Here is a 23931-nt window from a genome sequence, read left to right as displayed (position 1 = left end):
AGAAATATTAGTATTATAAAACAGCTGTTTTGCAACAAAACTGTGCTAATAACTTACCTGCAATCCCTGCACTGAAGACAACAATGTAAGTGCAAGATGGAGCGATGAACTTGGGTGCAGCTTTCCAAGTTGCCTTCCTGAAACTCCACACCAGTGGATGGAATTAGTATTGCACATTTCTAAAACCAGATCCATAGTCCTTTCACTGCTAGAGGAAATCGAAAAACAAGAATAAACCTGTGGGCTTTTTTAAGCATTCAAAGACTGCAGACATGTAAAAGCTTGATTATTATTCAGGTTACTATTAATCCAGATTCATAAATAATTATAAGACGGCAAGTAGTATTTATTGCGATGCACAGTAGTTCAGCTGCAGGCAGCTCTCTTTGACACAAGCATCCTGTCATGAGTTTAGCAATACTGGATAATATAATAGTGTTTACATATTGGATGGACTACAAGCTTTTCATGAGAAGTATCTGCAGGCCACATACATGCTTTAATCCCTGGGCTAAAGTTTTATTTAGAATTACTTCATTTAAATGTCACTCTTGCAACCCTAAGATGAGTTGTGATTTAAGCATGAGGTGCAATCATAAATAATATTGCAGACAGATTAATGGAATCCCTCTACAGATTTTTGGCTATCTCCTAGTTCAGTACAGTAGTAACAGATCATGGCAAAAGTTTTTTAGTTGTTGTTTCTTAGGGTTGTTTTTTTTTTTAATCTCTGTGTTTCAAGTAGTTTTGTTTTGCCACAAATCATAGTAAAAGACCAGGTTTAAGTAATTTCAGGAGGAAGTACTGAAATATTAAACAAAACCAGCCACAACTCACACACTCAGGAAAAAGTACAAGAATCACATGACACTGTTACCTGCAATTTGTTATTTTACATGTAATGTCAAAAGGTTCTTCCAAATTTACAGTATCTGGTATTGTCTCCAATGAAAGCCTTACATCACCATAACCAGGAGCCTGAAAAGGAACAAGAATGTGTATTCTCAGATGCTGGACAGGGAAATTGAAGTTTTTACTAAAGTTTTCATTTCCCGGAAAAATCTTGGAATAAGAGAAATCTGAAGAAAGAAGATGGACTGTGCTTTTGATTAGTGTGGAAATCACTGCAGCTCTCCCTCTTCAACTGATGAACACCTTCTTTGTAGATTTAACAATTCATCAGATAAGGACCATCTTTATTATTACATTTTTCATGAGAGTTCATATCCTTAAAGTTTTAATAGCCATATACTGTTCTGAGAAGATCAGCTTCAACCTAAGACCTCTGTTAGGGAGATAACACATCCATGTGGACAACACCAGTAAAACTTCCTGCATAAACCCACCACTATTCCACATCCTAAGAAACAAAAGAAACTGCCATTTCGGTCCTCTATGCCTCTGCCAAAATTACTAATTTTTATCAGTTAGAAAGCCACACAATATGAATACTTGCCAATTATCCATGAGTCAAACACATTTCATATGGTCTACCAATAAACCTATAGTATATATCTTCACTACTACCAATCAGGGCTGATTCAAAATAGTAACCTGCAGATGAAAATGCATATTTATGTTTTCAATCCCCACGAATGATAGATCATGAGGGAAAAACAGGGGGAAAATTTGTCCTGCCTGCCAAAGCTTAGTTATTGTACATGTTCCAATTCTGCTGATAAAAGGAGGTTGTAATGAAAGTTACATTTACAGTGTGACTGAAAGGTATTTCCAAAGAGGTCCAGAAAATCAGTGACTGACAGGCTGGGAACAGGTTTTAGACACATAAAGTTTGCTACAGAGTAATGACAGATGACATTTTAGAAAGCATGTTAAATTGGACATTAGAGTAAGCAAAGCAAAGGGATCTCAAGCCAATGGGGACTTAGATTAGTCAAGCGGTATGCATTTGGAAGCTTGTATGAAAGAGAAGTAATTATTCAGCACTAGAAAAATGCAAATATATTCAGCAGTATTAGGTTTCATGGAGGAATTGACTGGAAAAATTATACATAGTTCCCTAAACAACAGGTAAGTTTTCCATTAACATTAGGCTTTTCTTTTACCAGAGATACATTAAGAAAAAAACCCAACAAACACAAACCCACAATAAAAGCAATGTTTCAGAGAATCAACTGACCAATTAAAAATAGGATCAGAGTAGATGAGACCACACCATACCCGTTGAACTCAAAAATGAGATACCTCCAAGAACTGATGGTTAGAGGCAAAGGCCTTGAAGTAACAATAAGAGGAGTGGCATAGGTTTTATCCACAACTGAGGTAATTGCTCGGATTATGGAATCAACTAGACAATTTCCCACTTGTGCTACTCAAGAATAATGTTCTTTAACTTCAGACTGCTTCTAGTGTGGTCCTGTACTGAATGCCTGTGAGCATGTGGAGCACCCTTTGGCATACTGTGGACATGCACCTGCCTAGTTTCTTGTCTCCCAAAGGGACTGCAGTTGTGAATTCCAAGACCAAGCCACGTTAACACTTCCTCCCCCGCCCCCCCCAAAAAACAACCAAACAACCAAAACAAAACAACAAAAAAACACCCCCAAAAAACCCAACCAAAAAACCCAATCAAACCCACAAATTATGGTACATGTATACTTGTTTCAAACAAGTGCATTTCTGATCTGACCCATAACAATTGACTGAGGAACACAGTAGGGGAAAAATTCTGGGCCTGGGTGGGAAACAATGGTCATATTGCTGACAAATAGGTTAGGAGGAAACTGATTAAGGGTGAGGTCTAGAAATTAAATAATCTGATAGCACTTAAAAAATTATGGGAAGAAAAGGGAGTCAAACTGCAACTCAGAAGGGAAGAAAACCCAACTATCTGATGCTTTTCTAAAGACAGATGTTGTTCAAAGTGCACAAAACAGTTAGGGTTTTTCTGCTAATCACAAGGCACAAAACGATGCGTGACCAAAACTAATCCTGTAGTACTGAAGTGTGTGCTTCACATGCAATTCTCAAAGGCTCAAAAAGAAGCGATGCAGAGTAAGACAATACTGATTTCGGCAGGGAAAAGAAATGTGTCTAAAGAGAAATGATAGTAAAGATCAGTTGAAAATGAAACAGTTTATTGTTAAAAATAAGCAACAAGTTTCAAAGTAACAGCACTAAGTTTAGAAAAAGGGCAGTTCGTAATTTCACGGGGTTATGCACATACTCAACACCTCAATTAAAAATCAAAATATGTTTCAGTGATTTAGTGACTTTTTAGTGACTTTCCTGTGAATTTCCAGGATCTAAGTTTGCCTGCCTAGTTCTAAGTCAGTGTGACTTCCCTACAGAACTGCTCAATGTGCGGGGACTAGGGGAAAGACAGGCAGAGACCCAGTTATAAGCTCTGTAAACTTAGACTGAGATTCAATTGTCAAAGGTTTTTTTAACTACCCTTCCATTCTCTCTCAAAGTGAGAAGATGCAAGCCAGGTTTAGGCATTAGATGGCTGTGGAGCTGACTTAAGCAAGACTGTAATTACAACTTAACATTCAAGAAAAATTAATATATCAACCAGAACAGGACAGACTCAATCAAAACTGTGGACATGAAGATAAATACTAATATTCATTAAAAAATGTTACCCCAAGCTAAAATTTCTGTATGAACTTGTGAGCAACTTCCATGTCAAGAGCTGGCACATTTAATGAGGTCATTTTGTCAGTTTGTTGCCAAATGGTATACAAGCAGTTAATTTTACTCTAACAAAGATATTTTGAAACACTGGTTACTGGATTGTGACAAGTGCTCACTCCATTAACTTACCACACTTTACTGAGGAAATATATGAAATGACTCCCCAATACACCTTCCTCACAGAAAGGTGTGAATAAAAAATGCGGCTCAGAAAGTAAGCAGCTCACACTTTTCCAAGTCATTATTAAAATTGTTTATAGAGTTTCCTTAAAAATGAACGCCAAGTTAAACTAACACTTAAGTTAAACTTACCATTCTTTGGAGCTGGCTAGTTTGCAGCCTTCCTCGTTCCCCCAGATTAGTTTTCCATACAATGTCTAGTTTACCAATCACCGTTACACCTTTTATTACTCCAGCTTTCTCTGCAAATTCTTGCTTTGGTTTTAGACAGTATAAGTATTGACGCGTATCCATAGGTTGTAAATAAGTCCTTGCGCCAAAAGTAGACTCACTGAAAGGAAAAACATCTTCATTTACACAGCTATTCTGAAGAAGATTAAGAACTCAACCTTTTTTCCCCCATCCCTCACCATTCTTATTGTATGTGTATGCATAATTTGATAATGGTAAAGTGCACAGAATATTTTTTGTTTTCACATCAGAAAACAGCTCTAGAATTTATGTAGCACCAAGGACCATGGAGAAATAAAAGAAACCTGTTCTTCTCAGCCAGAGAGAAATAAGATAGAAATCCACTCTGCTACATTATAATTAATTATGTGGCGTCTTATAATTTAAACAAAAATGCTGGTAATTTTTCTTCAGCTATTTGTTTTCCCTCACAGTAAATCTCAATGCCATGAAACTAAGATTCCTATTCAGAAGAAAAACCATTACAGTGGATGCAAACACTTGGTAAGAACAAAGCTGCATTATGCTGCAGGTGAATCCTTCAACAGGCAAAGATAAGACAGAATTTTCACTTCAGCCCCTACTGCTGAAGCACTCAACCATCACCACCAAAAACCCAAGCAACTGCAAAGCACAAACAGCTAAAGTTAACTTCACAAGCTCTTGTATCCACTGTAGTCAGTTATTCTGGTATTAGGTGTTTAACTAAATTAAATTTAATTTATTTCAGCATGATGAATTTTTATATTCTAAGACTCCATGAGGGTGTACCATTGATGCACTCTGACTGGTGCCTTGCTATATCATGATTAGAGCAACTGAAAACCGTAAGCAATTCACTGATAGGAAGCAAGGATTAGTCAGATGAGTCCTCCTGTAAGGCTAAGTATGTACAAAGAGACCAGGCCAAAACCAGATCTCAGTTAAATTTTATATAGGAGATACTGAAATAATCGCATATTTTCATGTTAACATGTCATTATGGTTACAAATTATTTGAGGATTAGGCTTGATATTTCTCCATTAATAAAATTATAGATTACGAGTTGTTTCTCTAAAAAGAAAACTGTAACAATTTTTCCAGTTGAATACATAATAGGAATTTGATCTTTTTACTCAGGCAAAGACATACAATCCCTTCCATTATAGTCAAATAAGTAACTAATACTTGTATCTCATGAAATATTAATACAAAGCATTTCAAAGTCAAACATCCTGAATGTGAACATACCTTTCCCCTGCTGTGTCAACTGTGTTCAGTTCAGCAACATTGTACATCATAGACGGCTCTAAAGAAACCTTCTCCATAAACATTGGAGAGGTAGTGATATTCTGAATTTGAGCTTCCAGAAACACTTCATCTGTCTGAAAAAAATCAAAAGTTCAAGTTTGTGAAAATATGATTAGTGTTACTAAAAAGAGTAGGCAGTCCTATTGTTAAAAAAAAGTCACACATGTTTAGTTCATGCCTGCAAATCAAATTAATTAATGCAAGAAAAAACCTTAATCCCAGTAACAATAGGAGCAAAAGTGTTAGTCAACAGGTATCTTGCCAAACAATGGATGTGGGATAATTTTGCTATGTTCTAGCTACTGCTTATTTGTAATGCATTAAATCACCACTTCCCAAGACTTTTGTCAATTTAATAGCAATTCAAGCTTTTATCTAAATTATTTTAAAAATTGAATAAATAGTGAGGAATTGCAGTGCACAAGAACATGCCATGCCAGATAACTAGTGCATCAAGCTAGTAAATAAAGTAAATGTGTGTGTTTTTCTTTAACTGAAGTAAAATAGTTCAGGTACATGCTCTGAGCTTTTATTATTAAATACTAGCATTCTAGTTAAAATGCCAAATCCAGCCCCTTCTCTCACTCAGCTGCATCATGCCATAGGCTACCAATATTGTGTGCATCAGACAATTTAACTGATGCTCTACCTTCAGAACATCTTAAGCTAATGCCTCCAGACAGTACTGAAGGACCAATTTTAGTACAGAAATGGAAGCTATAGACTTGTTAAACTTCAGAAGATGAAAAACCATGGAACTAGAGAAGTTTTTGCCTCTCTTCTTCTGTGGAATTGCAGACCAGTGAAGTCACTTTGCATGTCTAAAAATCTCAGGATAGAATAATTATGGAAGACTCAGTCTATTAGAGATATGAGTTCTCAGAAAAGTGAAAACCACAATTAAGAAGTGCCAGTTAAGAAAGGGATACCAAATTTGCATTTACAAAGAATCACTGATCTAGGTCATCGGATTAAGTGATTCTTGTAGGTCCCTTCTAACTGAAATAGTCCATTCTACAGATTCAGACTGAAACAGTTTGAGTATTTTGTTATGACAAATTTTAAGAAAGTACTTTTGTGGGGAAGGTGGAACAAAACTTATAGTTTATTTTTGATCAGTGTAAATAAATGATTTTTTATACAAATGGAGTCCTGCTTATAAATTACAAAATAAAAGTGGGACAAGATAGCCAAAATATGTTTAGTCTCAAAAAATTGTGTTAGAAGGACAAATACAGAATGGTCGTGTAACTTTTTGTATTGCATTATAAACACATTAATTACAAAGCAGCATCTACATAGTAATGAAAACTATGCAACCTCAACAGGTTACAGAGACACTTCATGCTTGCAGGAACTGGAAATAACCCCAACTGAAACATGGTTCTCAGTAAGCATTACTACTACTGCCTGTTATTTAAATTGATACAATTTATATCCCATAAATCCATTGCTCAAAGTGTCCATTTACCCAAATTTTAGTAGTTTTGAAAACAGCAACCATAGGCAGAAGTTTAAAAGAGCTAATTTGAAAGGGAAAAGAAAACACAAGCAGCATAATGAAAAAGCAAGTTAGTTTTGTGTTATTCCTAATTTGGTTTAATGTTACATGTTTTTAGGAAAAAAAAAAAACACGAACTTGTCAAAATATGCAGTTTATTTTAATACAAGGCAGGCCTTAAAGTGAAAGCAGACTGCAGAAGTAACATAGTAACTCAATCAACTGTTACGTGCAGTTAAAATTGTGAAGTGCAGTTCCAGCTAGCCAAATGAAGGAAGAACATCCAACTGCTGCTGCTCTCTCCTCAAACCCACTGTCTCCACCAACCAGATGTGAAAAGTTCTGTCACAGCTTACACAAGCAGTGCTGCAGTGAAACCTACATTTTCATGGGTCAAAAGTAGAAAAAATTTAGAAAGAAATAACTTCTCTTTTCAAATTATAGAGCTAGTAAAATTTTGGTGAGGTATTTTATAGGAGGACCCCCACAAGAATCTGTAACTACCAAGTTCTAGTTTCAACAATGGGTATTAAAGAAAGAGCTAACCATTTAAATGATTAGCTGCACATAAAAAGATGAGAAAACATCAGTTTACGATATGCAGAACAAACATTGCTTTTCCATTATGTTTGTAAAGAATGTCAATAACAAGCACAGAGACAGTTAAGCAATTAAAAAAGCATACATATTTATAAAAAAATAAATAAAAATTACCACAGAACTGAGGTCACTCTAATGGGAAAATAAAAAAAAGAACACATTAGAGAAATTAGGGTCAAATGTTAAAGAAAAAGGAGGCTAACTTCCAAACAAAATGCATTTCTGCATTTTTTTGCACCATTTAAACAAGATAGCATTAGTAAGACAGAAACATAAATAAAAATGGATGCAAACAAAGATGACAACTACGTTTCTAATAACTTACAGCTAGTATGGTTACATGGTTTACTAGCTTTGCTTCAGAACCAATCCAAAGTAGAGCTTAAGGCACACATATCACAGACAAGATATGGTAGAATAAACTGACTCAAAAAAAAGAGAGTTAGTTTTTGAGTAAGTTTAAAGTTTGTCCTGAATTTCAGTCCATGCAATGGGTTGTACATGAAATGGAAAAACAGTCCTTGTCACCTTATAGACAATTTGAAGTACCCTTATATATAATGTCTCAAAAATAATGTGGTAATGTGTCCTAGCAAAGCTACCATGTTGCAAGTTATAACAAAATTTGGCATAAAATCAAGAAAAATTCTTTTTTGAATTTTCATCAATCCAAAGACCTAACTTTAATTGCAAACTTTGTTGTCTGCCTCCCTGTGCATGCTTGCAGGAACAGAACCTTTTACAGAGCCTTTTTTTAAGGCACATTAGAGTCAGTGAGAGAGTAATTCAATCCCAGGATTGCAGCAGGTTAAGGCAACAGGACATGTGTTCTGTGCATAAATTTCAGTGATCAACTCCATTTGGGTGCTACTGCAATATAAGCAATAAGCAAGAAGATTAAGTTTCAGCATCATTCCTTGTCTTAGAAGAAATTAAATTATAAATTATCATTAGAATATTAATAGAAAATAATTTTATTAATAGGCATTATGAATAGACAGCATCACATCCGTAATCTTAATGATAACAATTTAGCGGGTTAGTCAAACTTCAGAAATCTTTAGTTAACTAATAACTGACACATACCATTTTTTTCTCCCCTGCTCTCAAGGATAATAGTCAGGATGAATTTCTTGGTGCTTTCACAGCAATGTATTATCACACACAACAGATAACCAAACACTTATTTCTAGGTTTTTAGAAGTTAATTGAATTCTATGGTCACAAGACATAGCAACACTTCATATACTTTCAGAAATTAGATAGAAATGCTACCATACCAGTTTGCTAGGCAAATGGAAATTGCTCACTTAACATCATCCAAAATCTTTTTTAAAATTTTTTTTCAATAAATTGAATGGGCAAGATGGTAATGGGAGTTGCATAAATTCATGAACAGAAAGAACAAAAGGCATCAAAGAGCCTTTTAAAAACTCTACAGCAGAAAAAAAAAAAAGGAACAAACCCCCCCCCCCCAACCCAAACCCACATGTACTAGCTCAAACACCAAAGCTTCTCATGGATTTTTACCATTAAGAATTTGTGGCTAATTGAGAATTAAGTAAGACCCTTATCAAGACCAGTCAGTGTAACAACTACAAAAAAAAAAAAAAAAAAAAAGAAAGAATATTTTTTTATCCATGTAAAAAGTTTGCCCAGAATTACCATAGAGAGGTGCTTCATCACAAATTTTATGCATTAGAGACAGCAACATATAAGATTTCTGTCCCTCTTTTCCCTACCACATACAGCTGAAACAATAATAAAATCCACACACTAAATAAGAGATTTATTTTGCTCATGGAGAAATTACCTCATTTCTTAGAGTTATTTTTGTTCTTAAACCACAGCAGGAGTTATTTCCAGACATTCACACCTATAGATAATAGCAGCTCTATAAAGGGTTTAGCCAGTGCTATGTGTTTATGCTCCAATCCTGCTCAGGTACCTCACACCTGGTCAATGTATGGTTTGGCCTACAGATACGTACCAAATTCTTCTCATGAACAGACAAAGGCAGACATGTAAGTATGTCCAAATAAATATGCAAGGCATATAAAAGGTGATTTAGTTTAGAAGCACTGTGGGTAACTGTGACAAAACTAAAACTTAAATTACTGAAGGGTCATAGTTACATTGGGAAGATTTAAATTTAAGTCATTTAAATTTAAATTTTCCCCACTCTGATAAACTGTCATCTCCTTGATGAACAATTAATCTCCTTTACAGTAAGTACTCTATCAGCCTAAACATACCAGCAATAACTGAAAGTATTTGAGATCATGAAAAACTGGAATATATGCAAAAGTAGTTAAGTCAATTACATTAAGATCCTGACATCTCTTTCACCCCTCCACGAAAAGCCTATCTATTTGTAAACTATACAATATATATCTACCACCATTTTTCCATTAGAACTGATCACTTTTCTCAGAAAGGTGTAGTAACAAAGCACTTTGAATTTAATCTAAGTAACAAACCCAGCAGGCCAAAACAAACCTGAATACACACAGTTCTCACCTCCGCATTGTAGAATTTGGTTTTCACATCTAGTGGTTTAAGAACCTGATTGAAATGGAAAAAAAGACAGATTGATAACTGGTTTTTCAGACATCATCAGCATAGACTGTTTTGAAGTGCAAAGGTCTTTCACTAAAAAGAGTTACTTTTTTGTTTGATCTTACACATAGTAGGTGCATGACAGAACCAACTCAAGAGTATATCCTTGCTGCTTCTTACTTGTGCACACTTGACTGCTTTTCTACTAAGCAGTCTCCTCATACTGAAAACAAGTAATTCTCCACCTAAGCACCGACCTCTTATGAAACTGCCTAAATCCAGCACTCTAAGCAGATCTGTGTGTTTAAAATAACATTACATCCATCCTGGGTCCTGCAGTGGTCTGCATTTGCTTTCCACTCTGAGCAATAACCATCTAACACAAGTCCTTCAGAGTTTTGGAACAAAAGTTACTGAGGGCTTCTCTAAACATAAATGAAACAGAGAAATAGCTATATGTTTAGCTTTATTAGTCTTCACTTCCTTCTTGAAAATGCAGCTGTTTCAGGAAATTAAAGAAAATCATAATACATAAAATAAATAAATGATAAATGATATTAATCTCATGAGATTCAATCAGAAAAAGGCGGCATATATAATAAAGAAGTGTTGGTTCTTAGTACTTGTATTTTGTGCAAAAAGCCACTGCAGTTAACACATTCAAATATGAAGAGTATATAAAGCAATGTAACTGAAAGAAACAATCTTCCATCATACTTGTAATGAAACCAATTTAAATTCCATTTCTGAAGACACTTGTTTCTCATTACACAGGGGAAGTTTTTTGTTTGCATATAAGTGCACTGCATCCTGAGAGACTTCTAATGTTCCAAGCTGTTAACCAATTTTTTAGCACTGAAGAACTCAAGATCAAAAAGTTTTCTTCGCAGAGATTTCTGCATTTAAAAAGGCATAAGTTAAAATCTTTCACGTATTCATAACTGACTCTCTCTAGAAAAAAAAAAAAAAAAAAAATTAAAAATTTTAATTTAGGTCTTTGTTGGTTGAGAGAGGGTTTTTTCTGTCAAATATTTTTTTTTTCAGTGAGCTTCTTATAAATTTTCCAGCATACTGATAAACAGTCTTTTCATTCATTGCATTAAATTTCAATTGGCATTCCAGTAAAATACAAACAATTATTGTGAGGTTCACAAACCACCCAACCCTAGAAAGGGTTCATTCCTTCTCCATGAAAACATAACACTGTTAATTACTCAAAGAAATCTTTGGACCAGAAAGGCACCATCTATCAATACTATATCTATAAAACTACATGTAATGGTTTAAAAAAGAAGCTGATTCAAATCAACTAACATCAGTTCGACTTACAAGATGCTAGAAAATGTAACTGAAAAATCTCAGAATCTGTAAAAGAGTGTTTTTTAAATTATTAAATAGCTAGTGACATCTCAATCACTAGCAGTCATGAATTCTCACTCTAAAGACATAGTTCAGTTTTCTGTAACACTTCTTTTTTGTTTGTTCTCAGGATTCCTACTGGTGTCTCCATGTCAAATTTAAAAACTAACAGCAAAAATTTTCAGTGCCATGTTTTTCTCATAATGAATCACAGAGTATTTATAGAAGGTGCAGAAGTGCATTTATACTTATGCTTCCTTCTTTGAATGAAGGGCTTCACATTTGACAGATAGCTGGCTTCAACTGTTCTGACATTTCAGTTGCCTGTGCTGGGTTCAGTTAAAAATCATGGCAATTACACCATGCATGCAGAAAAGTGCACAAATAAGTTTGCATACAAAATCTGAAGGAGCCAAATCAACATCTTGTACAAAGCTCTGACAAGAACAGCATCACAGAGAAAAGATGAGATCTGAAGCTTGCACATGCATGTGGCAAGCAATCAGAGAAAGCCTAGAGGGGACAGAGAAAGAGAACACTGAATGAAGAAATGGAAAGGGAAGCAGTTTCATAAGGAGAGCAAGACAAAGCACACAAAGATGAAAATGACCTTCACTAAAGATGAAGAAACTCTACAGAGATGCTAGTTTCAGAGGGAGGGTAACACAAAAGTTTATGTGGAACCATTTTCCCTAGGATTGTCAGGAAAGTGCTTTGACTAATCAATACCTGGCATTTCAAGGCCCACGAGTACTAACAGCACTCAAGTGTTCTTTCTAATGCATGGCAATTTAACCATCTAAAGACTGAAATTTTTTTTTTCTGAAGTATCCAGATAGAAAACAGCAAAATGCAATCACTCCATAGTATCATAGAATATCCTGAGTAGGAAAATAACCACTAGGACGATCAAGTCCAACCTCCAGGAGAATGTGCCTGAGAGCATTGTCCAAATGCTTCATGAACTGCGTCAGGCTTTGTGCTGTGACCACTTCCCTGGGGCGCTGGTTCTGGGGTCCAAAAACCTTCTGGGTGAAGAACCTTCTCCTAGTACCCAACGCAAACCTCCCTTGAAACAAATTTGGGACGAAACAATATAATGCTACTGTATTACCAGAGGCTCTGTCAAAGTATCTAAAAATGTATTCAGTAAAGCATGTCATGTAACACCCCTTTCCATGAAGATTAGGCCACCAATATCCAAGTCCACCAATATACTTCTCTAAAGATTAAGCAACCATGAAATACACAGTAAACAGCAGAACCAGTCCACAGATTAGTTTCTTGCTTTCCTCAGTCACTCTATCTCAAGTCTTGAAATTTGTGTGATGGAAGAAAAGGTTTAAATTCTGTCAATTACTTCTGCCAGTGTTACGTATAGTACATTAGACTTCTTTACTTAAATTCCTTTAAAAACTGAACTATTTATTTCCAGGTTAATTCCACTATTTAATAATGTTACACACACCAAAAGAAAAATCTGAATTTTACAATATAAGCTCAACGGTTGGATGTATCAAAGCCAGAATGACCAATATTTGTTCTGTTTAAAAATAGTCATAGAGCTGTCTGCTATAAAAAGTGACTTTTTAAGAGTAGATTTTTTTTCTAAATAAATTAGCAAAAATTATTACATGTAATTTCTATTAGTTCTGAGATGTTTAAATGTGTGGTAATCAGAAAATACCAGTTTGTGTGAAGTTTGACGCAGGGGCTTTTAATGGTTCACTTTTAAAAGGGAACAGATATTTTGTACATAAAAGTGCTTATGAAGTATCAAATGTTTTAAAATGTGTTTTCCTGACTCACGCACTTACTAAAAGTACGGTAAAATACTTCAAGAAATACCTGAAATTTGAAGAATTTTCTGAAGTACATCTTCTCTCCAGACTGCGTAGTATAACTCACTGCACAAACTAAGCTGAAAACACAAAATAAAAAAAAATAAGTTGTGTTACTTTAAATCTTGTCCTACATTAAAAGCAGAATAGCATGCATGTACTGCAGTTTCATTTAAGCTCATTTAGTAATAGAAAAAATTAAAATTTTACATGTGTGTTCCTATCTCCTTTACTTCATGATGGATCACATCATCAATGCAACAGTCAGGTTTAAGTTCTGCCACTGCAGCACTAGAAGCTGAAAGGTTCAAACGCTGAGAACTTGTCTGAAGATCAGCCTGGGGACAGGAAAACAAAGCATTGGTTAGAACTACAACTGTTTAACACAACCTAAAGAAAAGTAACTTATGCTATAAAGTACTAGGTTTCACTGAGCATTTTTTACCCTACATGCTTTCACACATACTCTAAGAGCTCAGATGGTCAGAACATGGGGCTCACAACACCAAGGCTGCAGATTAGAACCCTGTGTGGGCTACTGCCCTAAGGGCTGGACTCACTCATCCTTGTGGGTCCCTCCCAACTCAGAATATTCAGTAACATTCTTGACTCAGACACCTTCTGTGGCATTTGTTAAGATGATACTTACAAAACTAAAGACAAGTTCTAAAACATAAAATGTCATGAGTTTTGTAAAGAGCATATTATTCTATTCCATCTGGGTGGAGCAGAATTACTTATCTTTGCCCAAATGAGTCAGTGTCACTTATCAGATGGTAAAATGCTACTTATCTCTCTTCATTGTTTCACTACTTCCATGGGAATGTCATCTGCTAACGAACCATTAAGAGCTCATCAATAACATTACACATTACAGTGCACTATTGTAAGCTGCTCCACACAAAGAAGAAGAACCAAACCATATTAACCTAAATAAAAAAGAGCCACAGTCCCACTAGGTATCCAGTTTTTCCACCGGATCCCTAGAGAAAAAATGGACCCATCTCACCATTACTGGACCCTTTTTTCTTCAACGGGACCATCTCTACTCCAACAGAACCACATCTGCCACTCCAGAAAGGCTTACTTTAGACTGCTTCCAACACCCTGACCAACAGGGTGTCAAGTTGTATTTCTAACTCTGTCAAGGTTTTCTAAGATTTCTTGTTTGTTTGTCTGCTTATTCTTCTGTACTACAACATCTGTATTTTTATATCCCTAGTAAAGAACTGCTATACCTATTCCCAAAATCTTTGCCTGACAGCCTTTTAATTGCAAATTTATAATAATTTAGAAAAGAGAAAAAAGAGCTTACATTTTAAAAGAGACTCCAACCCTCCCTAGCAGATACCTGTCTATCTAAACCAAGACATATAAATAGTCCAGTCCTTTACCATTCAGCTTTACAAAATCTCTACTTACTTTTTACATTGAGTTCCACAATGATTTCTGAAATTTCTACTCTGAGTGTTTTATTTGTTCAGTAAACATAAAACCCCAACTCTCTAGAAAATAATTCATACAATGTACAGATCAGTGTATGCCTCACAGGGACTGAAGACCTCATTGAAAGTGAAGGTGACTATAACCCCATTTTTTTATCTGTGGAAGTTTTGCCACACCAATTTTTCCGAGAAGTTTTAAATAGAAGGGTGCACATCCAAAAAAGGTCAATGGAGGTGTTTAGCCAGCAGAAAAAGGCTCAGGAGAGGGATTTTACTGCTCTCTGCAACTATGTGAAAGAAGGCTCTAGCCAAGTCTGAGTTGGTCTCTTCTCACATGTAACAAACAATTGGAACAAGAGGAAGCAGCCTCAAGTTGCACCAGGGGACATTTAGATTGGAGAGCAGGAACAATTTCTTCACCAAAAGGGTTGTCAAGCACTGGACAGGCTGCCTAGGGAAGTGGTGGAGCCACCATTCCTGCAAGGCACTGTGTAGAACTAATGTGGGACTTAGGGACATGTAGAACTAATGTGGGACTTAGGGACACAGTTTAGAAGGGGACTTGGCAGTGCTGGGTTAACAGATGCACTTGGTGACCTCAGAGGTCTTTTCCAAGCTAAACGCTATGATTCTGTAATGAATCAATTTTTTGACACAATCCTACTTTTTCATTTTAATCTTTGAAGATTTCTATAATAATTTCTATTTTTATGTCTTACTCTTTCCAGTTTCCAGGTATATTTTCTGAATTGGAAAAAGTGACATATATTTCCTAAAGTCTATGTATTAACATTAAACATACAATATACTGTTAGAAAATATAATCTCGGTTTTTTTATAAATCATTTATAAGTGGATTTCTCTTCACATACCTTCACCAGTATGTCCTTGACAACTTGACTGCTATCATTGTGCACACTGATATAACTGGAAAATGTCTCTCCCAGAAATATATTTCTGTATTTCAGGGAAAAAAAAAAACAAAACAAAAACAAACCCACAAAAAGTTTTGTAACAGTTATTAAAAACCAGAACACTTCACTGAAACACTTAAGTTCACACACATATTCGTCAGGTCAAACCCTAGAAGAAAATTGGCATTTCCACACCCATACTTCTGAACCCATCCTTCTAAGACAACCAGTTTTAAAAGACAACAAACAAATCAGAATTTTTTCTAACTAAAAGTCTGACAGGACTAAGAAGATGGCTTTCAGTACCCACAAAAATCACAGCAGTAAATTCTGTTAGTATAACATATGGTTTATAGTAGTGCATTACCTTAGAAATTCACCCACAGCTGCAAATCTCTTTCAACTTTCAATCCTTATTAGGTTCAGTCAGGCTACAGACAAGAAACATTGGACAGCATACACATATATATTTATAAATCAAGCAACATATTATTTTTAAAATGACTGAACATTGTTGCAGAACAATGCTACTCAAATAGAAAGAGAAGTATGAATCCTAAACCAAATAAATCCTAAACCTTGCATATTACAGTTACAATCATTTACTCTTACCCAAAATTTTGAGGCAAAGTCAGCATTTCTCCCAACATCAAAGTTTCAGCACCCTTTACAGTAGAAGGATCATCTTTCATGAGCTGGTTAAATAGATTACCTGTAAAAATATCAAGTTGCTATTAATGAAATATTTGCTAAGTCCAAAGGTTTGTCTACATTTAAGGTAGACACTTAATGACTTACTCAGATGTAGTTTATTTTAGATATATTTCTTTTACAATAAACTTGTTTAGGTATGCAATACATATCCATAGGCCTGCCTATAAGTTATAATTAAACTTCAAGACACTCGCGTCCAATAATTTACTCAGTATATACATACTGAAGGGCACAATCCAAAAGGCATTGTTTAAATTAACACTGAATTTTGAGAGAAATTCTATCCATCTAAACCACATTATATAACAGAACTAATCAACCTCACTTACTTTCTTCTCCTGCTTGCTTTGTATTTCCACACAACCCTCCTTCTTGAATCTTTCCTTTGACTCTCTTATACTTGACTTCTAGACTTCAACTATTTCTAGGAGACAACCCAGGGATTTACAATTTATGATGGCACACCAAGCATACCACAACTCAAAACCAGTGATTCTTGCAAGACTGCTTTTCCACAGAACATTTGTGTGTTGTTGCTAACTACCGGGGCCTTTTCTCCAAATTAAAAAAAAAAAATACAGTAACGCCAGTATTTCTCCACTTACACATTTCCCTCACAGAACTGCCTCTCACTGTGTATGTCAACTGCACAAACTTTGAGGTCATGTGTATCACCACCAAACTTACAAAGATCAAGTCAAAGGTCAAGAGCTGCAGAGTGCACCCTGGTACTTTCCTTTAGCTATGACCAAATCTTAAATATATTGCTGTTTCAGATTACAGTCAACAGGAGGTCATGACTCCTCTAACATCTAAATGTTAGATGGTTACACTCCTTAAACTTGGTGAAACATACATAATAATCAGACAGAAGAAAAGACTTACCTGGCAAATCTCTTTCTTCACAAGTCACAGGAATATTAGTGAATAAGGTAGGTTTGGTGAGCCTCATCACTGCAAAAACAACAACAAAAAAACCAACCAAAACCATCAGTCAATCGAACAACTATTTTTAATTCTCTTTTACAAGGATAATTATGCCTTGCTCTTCTTCCACCAAAAAAGAAAAAACGCAAACACCCAACAAACCACAACCACCAAATAAATCTCAGCCTGAAAATGGATCACATGGCCTTTCACAACAAAAAAACCCTCTCTGTTATTCTAAGATCCAATAACACTGGTAATGCCATTGCTCCCTCTTGATTTCTATCCCTGGTGAACTAACCTACTAATCTACTGCTTTCAATTTGATGTGCTAAAGGTCTTACACTTGCGACAGTGTTCAGTACTTTGTGGTCTTCAGAAATGCATCAGTCTCCTCTGTCTGTGGACTTTTTCAGGTTAAGGGCCTGTCCTGTGATCCTTGTTGCCCTAGAATGGGACATGATGACTCACAGGGACCCTTTTAGTCAAACACCACTCTATAAGAAATTGCATTTGCATCTTAACCTGTAACACTTACACAAGGTAGAGTTACAAGACTAAAAGTCTACATTATTTTTACCACTATTTTTCTCTAAGTTATAAACTTGAAACTCAAACCAGTAAAACTAGCACAAAATCCTCATGAAAATACTTACAACAAAGCTATTTTATTGATACTGCCAAAATCAAAATCATTGAGAATTTGCTATTAAAAGCCTTCTACTTCACCTAAGTGGTATTTTCAAAGGCTATTTTAACTCAGACTCAAAATGACATTATTTTCATTTATATGACAGATTTAAGGTGCTACCTCTTAAAAGCATTTCTCCCTCTTTAAATCAACCAAAGGTCCTAAACTTGTATATAGCTTATTATTAAAGCATTCATACGATACAAAATTGAGCATTTGTAATTGTGTTAATCAGAATATGTAAAAACCTTTAGGGTTTTTTTCTTTGAAACTTAACAAACGTGACACCAATTAAAACTAAAAAATAAACCAAAAGGATTGCTCCTGATTGCAACAAGTTTATCAGCACCTTTGCACTGACACATATATAGTGGGTTTATTTTTATTCCACTTTTGTACAGCTACCCTGCCCAGACAGCATTCACTGTTTCCAGTGGTGTATTCAATTACTTTGATATACATTTGGGTAGAGGGGACTGTATTGGTTCACAAGAACTTATGCTACCATACAGCAGACCTATGCAAATTAGCATTGACACAAACAATGCTCACTTTTCACATGAATATATTATCTTTGTGATGGTGAAAAGTTGAAAAATCAGGACCTTTGAAGACTTAAAACCATGAAGCATATTAAGCAAAACCCAAGATACACAAAATAGAGTAAATAGTGAACCACATTCAACATGAAAAGTAAAAGAGAAAAGATACTAAATTACACATGCTTATGATATAAGCATTCCTTGAAGAGAACAAAATGAAAGCCTAGATTTCAGCTTGTTTACTGGTGCTAACCAAGACTGTAGTAGTTCTGCAGAGCAACCAAAGGTGGTGTTCACTGTTACAAATCAGTTACTAGCTGAGGTGCCCACAGCTAGCACGGCACCTACCATTATCCACATACAAGCCAACCCAAAGCAGCACAAAGCTGGCAGCCACAGTGACAACAATCTCTCCTTCTGTTTAGCAAAATGCTTGTTTTGCTCTTTTGTAAGTATACCAAATTAATCTAGTGGGATTGTATTAGTGGCATTATCTAATTTTATTCAAATTCATGCTAAGACTGTATAACTAGTATTCACTGGCTGTTGCCAAAGAAAAAGTTAAGTCATGTTTCAGAAAATAATTAATACAGCACAGAATGAAATAAAAAACAAACTATGATATGTATATTATCTTATTTATTAGGACTACTAAATTAATGTTAAAAAATATATCATCTCTTCTAAGATCCTAGACACAAAATACATTAAATAGAACTCAAATCACACTGCATTTTACTTCATTTTCTCTTCAAAAGTGCATGAAAAAATTTTGTTACTATTAATGTTAAGCTCAGAAATACAATGTCAGCAAAAAATCTGGCTACATAAGCTCTAAAACTAATAACAATCCTCAGTTACAGCACAGTTATAATGCAGGCTAGACAGCATTTTGCATCAATTTTGCTAAGTGGTCATACTAAATGTCACAAACACCCCAAACATCAATATAGGACACCTACAAATGTCTAAAGATTCAGCCAAAGTTTAAAAATACATGTCAATTACTCAAATGGAGCAATTTTAATCTAAAAAAAAAGTAACACCTACAATAAAATATAATTATTCAACACAAGGATGTCATAAAAATGTAAGTCAAAGGGGAATTCACTTTGTTTTTACAGAGGGACCTCTGCTATGCTTATGTACACTTTGGTGTCAGCGGCATTAATGACAATCTAAAAATCAACAAATACTAAACACTTGTCTTCCCCCTTTTCCAAATGCTACAGACCTTGACCTCCAGCTATGGAAAAACTATCTAGGATTAGCAGGAGTGAAAATGCATAACCTTGCACTCATATCGATCCCAGCTTAACTTCTCTACTGACCCTCCCAAGTTTCAAACCGGCAGGGACAGCATGACCATGGAACATTTCATTCTTTCTGGAGACAAAGTGTCATGCTAAACTCAGCCTTTTATGACCATAAAAGGCATTCAAAATCTCAAAGACAACAAACAAGAGGTTTCAGATAGAAGTCTCATTTCGTAATTTCTTCACTTTTAGCTGGAAGCTAGTGTTTTCTTGTTCCCAAACATAATTAGAGACAAAAGAACAGAAACATCAGGAAAAAAAATAATTATCAAAGGCATAAAACAGCAATTATTAAATTGTTCATTATTTTTCAGCCCACAGCTTCCACTGAAGCTATCAATATTTCTGTGAAAACACAGCTAACATCATCAAGACAGTGCATATATCCCACAGAAAGTAAGCTTGTACTTCATGGGAGGGATATGCCTTACTTAAAAAAACTCACGACTACTTTCAGGAAATAAACAGATCTTGAAAATCTTCATGTCAGTTACAGCTATTTTAGCAATTATTACAACTTACTTTAAAAGAAAACATCTTCCCTTCTTGTAATTCCAATGACCCAGAGAGGATGTACTTTGCTTAACTGAAAGCATTAATTTTATTATCTGACATAGCTTGCCACAATAGTCTGGAATTTTTACTTTAATTTTCTTCAGACCACCAAGGTAGAGAAAAGCTGTAAAATGCAGTACTGAGTCAAACAGAAACTTACTAATCTTAACAGGACTGTAAGTCTTGAGGCAAAACAAAGAAATACATCATTTAGTTAGAAAACTGTAGCAAAATAATATCAGTAGTTTTCTTACCATTAATTTATCAGTTGTTCTAAGGTCTATATATTCTACACTGCTTTAAAACTCTGACAGCAATTTTACTATTAAACTATATCTTAAGTTATAAACTAAATATAATTCCATATTTATGTACAAGCAAATTCATTTTATCTGTAAGGCTTAGTTTTTCCCTAAGAATATTTCTAACATATTCACAGTATAATATATCACAGAAAATCCATATCTGTCCCACAGATCTTTGGATAGTAGCATTGCAAGATGGCAATTCATTCTGTTTTATGAGTCTATTCAATTTTATCCATATGTCCTCCAAATTCTGGTTTTTACAAACAGACTGTTCAATTGTCCACTTTGCTCTACAAAATGCATGCAGCTTTAGTCTTTCCAAATTATTCTGCAGTTCTTGAGATAAAGGTTGAATCTTTTCTTTGAGTTTAGCACTAGGGAGAGAGACACTCCAAGACCTTTTCAATTTTTGTTTTCCATTAGGTGGTGGTTCTCCTTGATAGTCCAAGTTAATTGGTCTGTGGACAGCCTGTGCTTGAATTAAAGTCGGACCATGTTTCATGCTAGAGTGAAACTCTAGGAGATTTTTTGTGCAGTCATAATCAGGAGATCCGGTAACATATTCTGAAGGTGTAGAATGCTGTTTCAATTCTTCCACTTCCTCATAAGAAATAACAGGTGCCTGCTTTTTTGGTTTGAGAGGAAGTCTGCTTAAATCATTTGGAAACCAGGGCGCAAATCTTGGTAACTGCCGAATGGGAAACTCCTTCACTGCTGCTTCTGCAAATTTCTGCAGTTTTATTAGATCTCTCTGATGTGGTCGATAGTGTAAGACCACTTCCATGCTTGAACAGTAGGAATCCAGTGATTCTTAGGAAAACAGTCTCTTGACAAGGATTCTTGTATCTAGATTGAAACATCTTATTTACAAGAATCTCCTTGCCCCACGATGCAAAGATCAGTGGAAAACAGGACCTAAAGCAGAAGTATTATAAAAAAATAAGATACTACCAATACTAAGACACACGTTGCTAGGGTATTTTTCAATAAAGAAACAGGTAGAAAAAATATGTGAGGTATATAGCAGAACATTTTATTTTATCTAGACTGAACATCAGTGGCTGTATTCCATCACTACCAGTGTAACTTCAGTACACTGAACACTATCCACATGCACACTGCTTACTCAAAACAGTCCAAGAGAACTCTTCTACTGTCACTATCTCATACTTGCCATCCATCACTATTCTGGTTATATTTTTGTGATGCACATTAAAAGGCACACAATTACTACTGCCTATTTTCTCAATTTTGGCAGACAACTATTTAGAGACATTTCCCTCCTATATATCAGCATTTTAAGCCAAAGCACAGAAAGTAACTAGAAAACACATATGTTACAGAAACCCTTCCCAAAATAGTACTGACTGATACAGTAGTTTTTGAAGTAAAAAGTTAAAAGGGAAGTGCCCTAGGCAAATTAAAGCTGCCTGCTTCCGTTTTGTATCAGAACTACACATCTAGTTTTAGCCTCAAAGCTTCCAAGCATTACATGCAACTATGCTTTAATCCTTAAGGAATTGATAATTTCTTAATTTATTAGACTTTTGAAATAACTAAACAACTTACTAAGCCGTCAAAGACTTTATAATTCCATACAAATATTATATTAAATGCAGGAGCATGGTGAAGGGAGAACAGAAAACACTTAGAAAATGTAAGTAAAACATGCACAGTGTTGCTCTCCTGTTTCCTACCCTTCTCCCCCTTTCCCCCTGTCCCCACAAGAAATTTGCAACCATTTCACATTCCCTGATGGACAACAGTAGCACAAATGATAGTAAAACAATAACATGTAGGATTGCCACTGTCAAGATTTTGTTTAATACAGCCAAAATGCAAATAAATCCCCACACCTTCCTCACTCCTGCAAAACCTACAGCCTGGATTAAATTCAATACAAAACCAAGGATGGCACTGGTTTCTTATAAAAGCAAAACGATCCACCAAAAAGCTTTTTGCTTCGAATTACTATCAAAATGCATTTGGCAGCTGCTGACGCTTCATGTTCTCATGTTTTTGCCACTGTCGAGTGTGTGTATATATGTTTGAAAAGAGCTTGCTGAGCTTTGAGTTATGGTTAATAGATTTTACTATCACACGGAGACACCATTAGAAACTTTGCCCAGAAAAGTTTTAAAACTAGAATATGGTCTCTGAAATTAGTCATACCTGCACTACTTTATCCATCTGGGCAGTCTCACCAATCCAGAACGCTTCCACAGGTGAGATTCTAACCAGCTCTTTATTGCATGTGCATAACTAGCAGCATTTACGATTTAGAAATGATCGAATTCTTCACACGGCTCTCTTGATTTCTACATTAAATCTGGAGGCATGCAAGTGACCTACACAATTGTATTTTCACTCTTCGTCGTCCCTGAGTCAAGGAGGTAAGCGTCATTGCTACATACTAAGCATGAGGTGAAAAAGGCAAAAGCCATCCACAGGGGAATCACGGAATCAACTGTGTGGGAAAAGACGTCTGAGATCATGGAATCAGACGTAAAATTGAACACCACCGTGTTAAACAGACCATGGCAACAAGTGCCACGTCCATCCAGTCCTTCCTTAAGCACTTTCCGTGACGGTGACTCCGCCACCTCACTGAGCAGTCCATGCCCCTGCCTGATCACCCTTCCTGTGCAGGAATACCTCCTAACCCACTACCTAAACCTCCCCTGACGCAGTTTCAGACCGTGTCCTCTCGTCCTGAAAAACAAACAAAAGAGGCAGCAGAGGAACTGGAAAGTAAATCTTAGCTGAACATCTTCCTTGAAGCCTTATGCAAAGCACTGACACAGCCGGGCAGCCGCGCCGAGCCCCTCGGGCCAGGTGCACACCCTGTGGCGTGTGGGGCCATGGCAGAGTAGCCCCCACCGCTCCCCGGCACCGAGCGCCGCGGGCCCCGAGCGCTGGGCCGCTCCCTGCCCCACCTCCTGCTAGACCGGGGGGAGAAACACCTTCGGCTGCGGATCAGACGCGCTGTTTCACCACCGAATCAGGGCCGGCCGGGCGGGAACCGGCGGGGCCGCGCTGCCAGTACCTTTCAGAGCCAGCAAGTGCTCCTGCTTTGGCTGGTTGACGTCCATGGCCTTCGGCCCGCGGGATGGCCGGCGGAGCGGGAGGAGCCGCGCAGACTGCGGCGGCGGCAGCCACGGCCGTCCCAGGCTGCAGCGCGGCGGGAGGGACTACAGCCCCCAGGGCTCCGCGGGCGGCCCGGGCGCGGCACCGCCTCCTCCGCCCGCCGGGGCCTCTGTGGGGGACGGTGGGAGCCGTAGTTCTGCGGTTCTGTAATTC

The 23931-nt window shown here is 36.4% G+C and overlaps 2 protein-coding genes across 5 annotated transcripts in view; both read right to left on the bottom strand.

Moving 5' to 3' along the window:
- The window catches only part of TRAPPC13 (trafficking protein particle complex subunit 13), a 27109-nt gene extending 3232 nt beyond the window's left edge, over positions 1–23877 (bottom strand). Inside the window, exons 1-12 of one of the 4 annotated variants that reach the window (XM_066181216.1) lie at positions 23678–23877; positions 17178–17246; positions 16191–16290; positions 15537–15621; positions 13430–13557; positions 13227–13299; positions 9981–10025; positions 7575–7592; positions 5300–5433; positions 3970–4168; positions 878–978; positions 58–208 (exon numbers count right to left, since the gene is read on the bottom strand). In XM_066181216.1, the coding sequence (XP_066037313.1) occupies positions 58–208; positions 878–978; positions 3970–4168; positions 5300–5433; positions 7575–7592; positions 9981–10025; positions 13227–13299; positions 13430–13557; positions 15537–15621; positions 16191–16290; positions 17178–17246; positions 23678–23723 (1149 nt within the window). In that variant the 5' untranslated portion in view covers positions 23724–23877. The remainder of the gene's footprint in view (positions 1–57; positions 209–877; positions 979–3969; positions 4169–5299; positions 5434–7574; positions 7593–9980; positions 10026–13226; positions 13300–13429; positions 13558–15536; positions 15622–16190; positions 16291–17177; positions 17247–23677) is intronic. The other 3 variants (XM_066181217.1, XM_066181218.1, XM_066181219.1) reach the window with 3 other exon arrangements.
- SHLD3 (shieldin complex subunit 3) lies at positions 19134–21624 on the bottom strand. The gene has a single exon (XM_066182373.1). The coding sequence runs from the start codon at positions 21413–21415 to the stop codon at positions 20666–20668; it is 750 nt and encodes a 249-aa protein (XP_066038470.1). The 5' UTR covers positions 21416–21624; the 3' UTR covers positions 19134–20665.
- Positions 23878–23931: the final 54 nt, after the last annotated feature.

Source organism: Chamaea fasciata, unplaced genomic scaffold (assembly GCF_029207755.1).
Source record: "Chamaea fasciata isolate MVZ Bird 193981 ecotype frontalis unplaced genomic scaffold, bChaFas1.0.hap1 SCAF_4, whole genome shotgun sequence".
NCBI lineage: Eukaryota > Metazoa > Chordata > Aves > Passeriformes > Sylviidae > Chamaea > Chamaea fasciata.
This window is presented reverse-complemented; position numbering and strand designations above follow the sequence as displayed.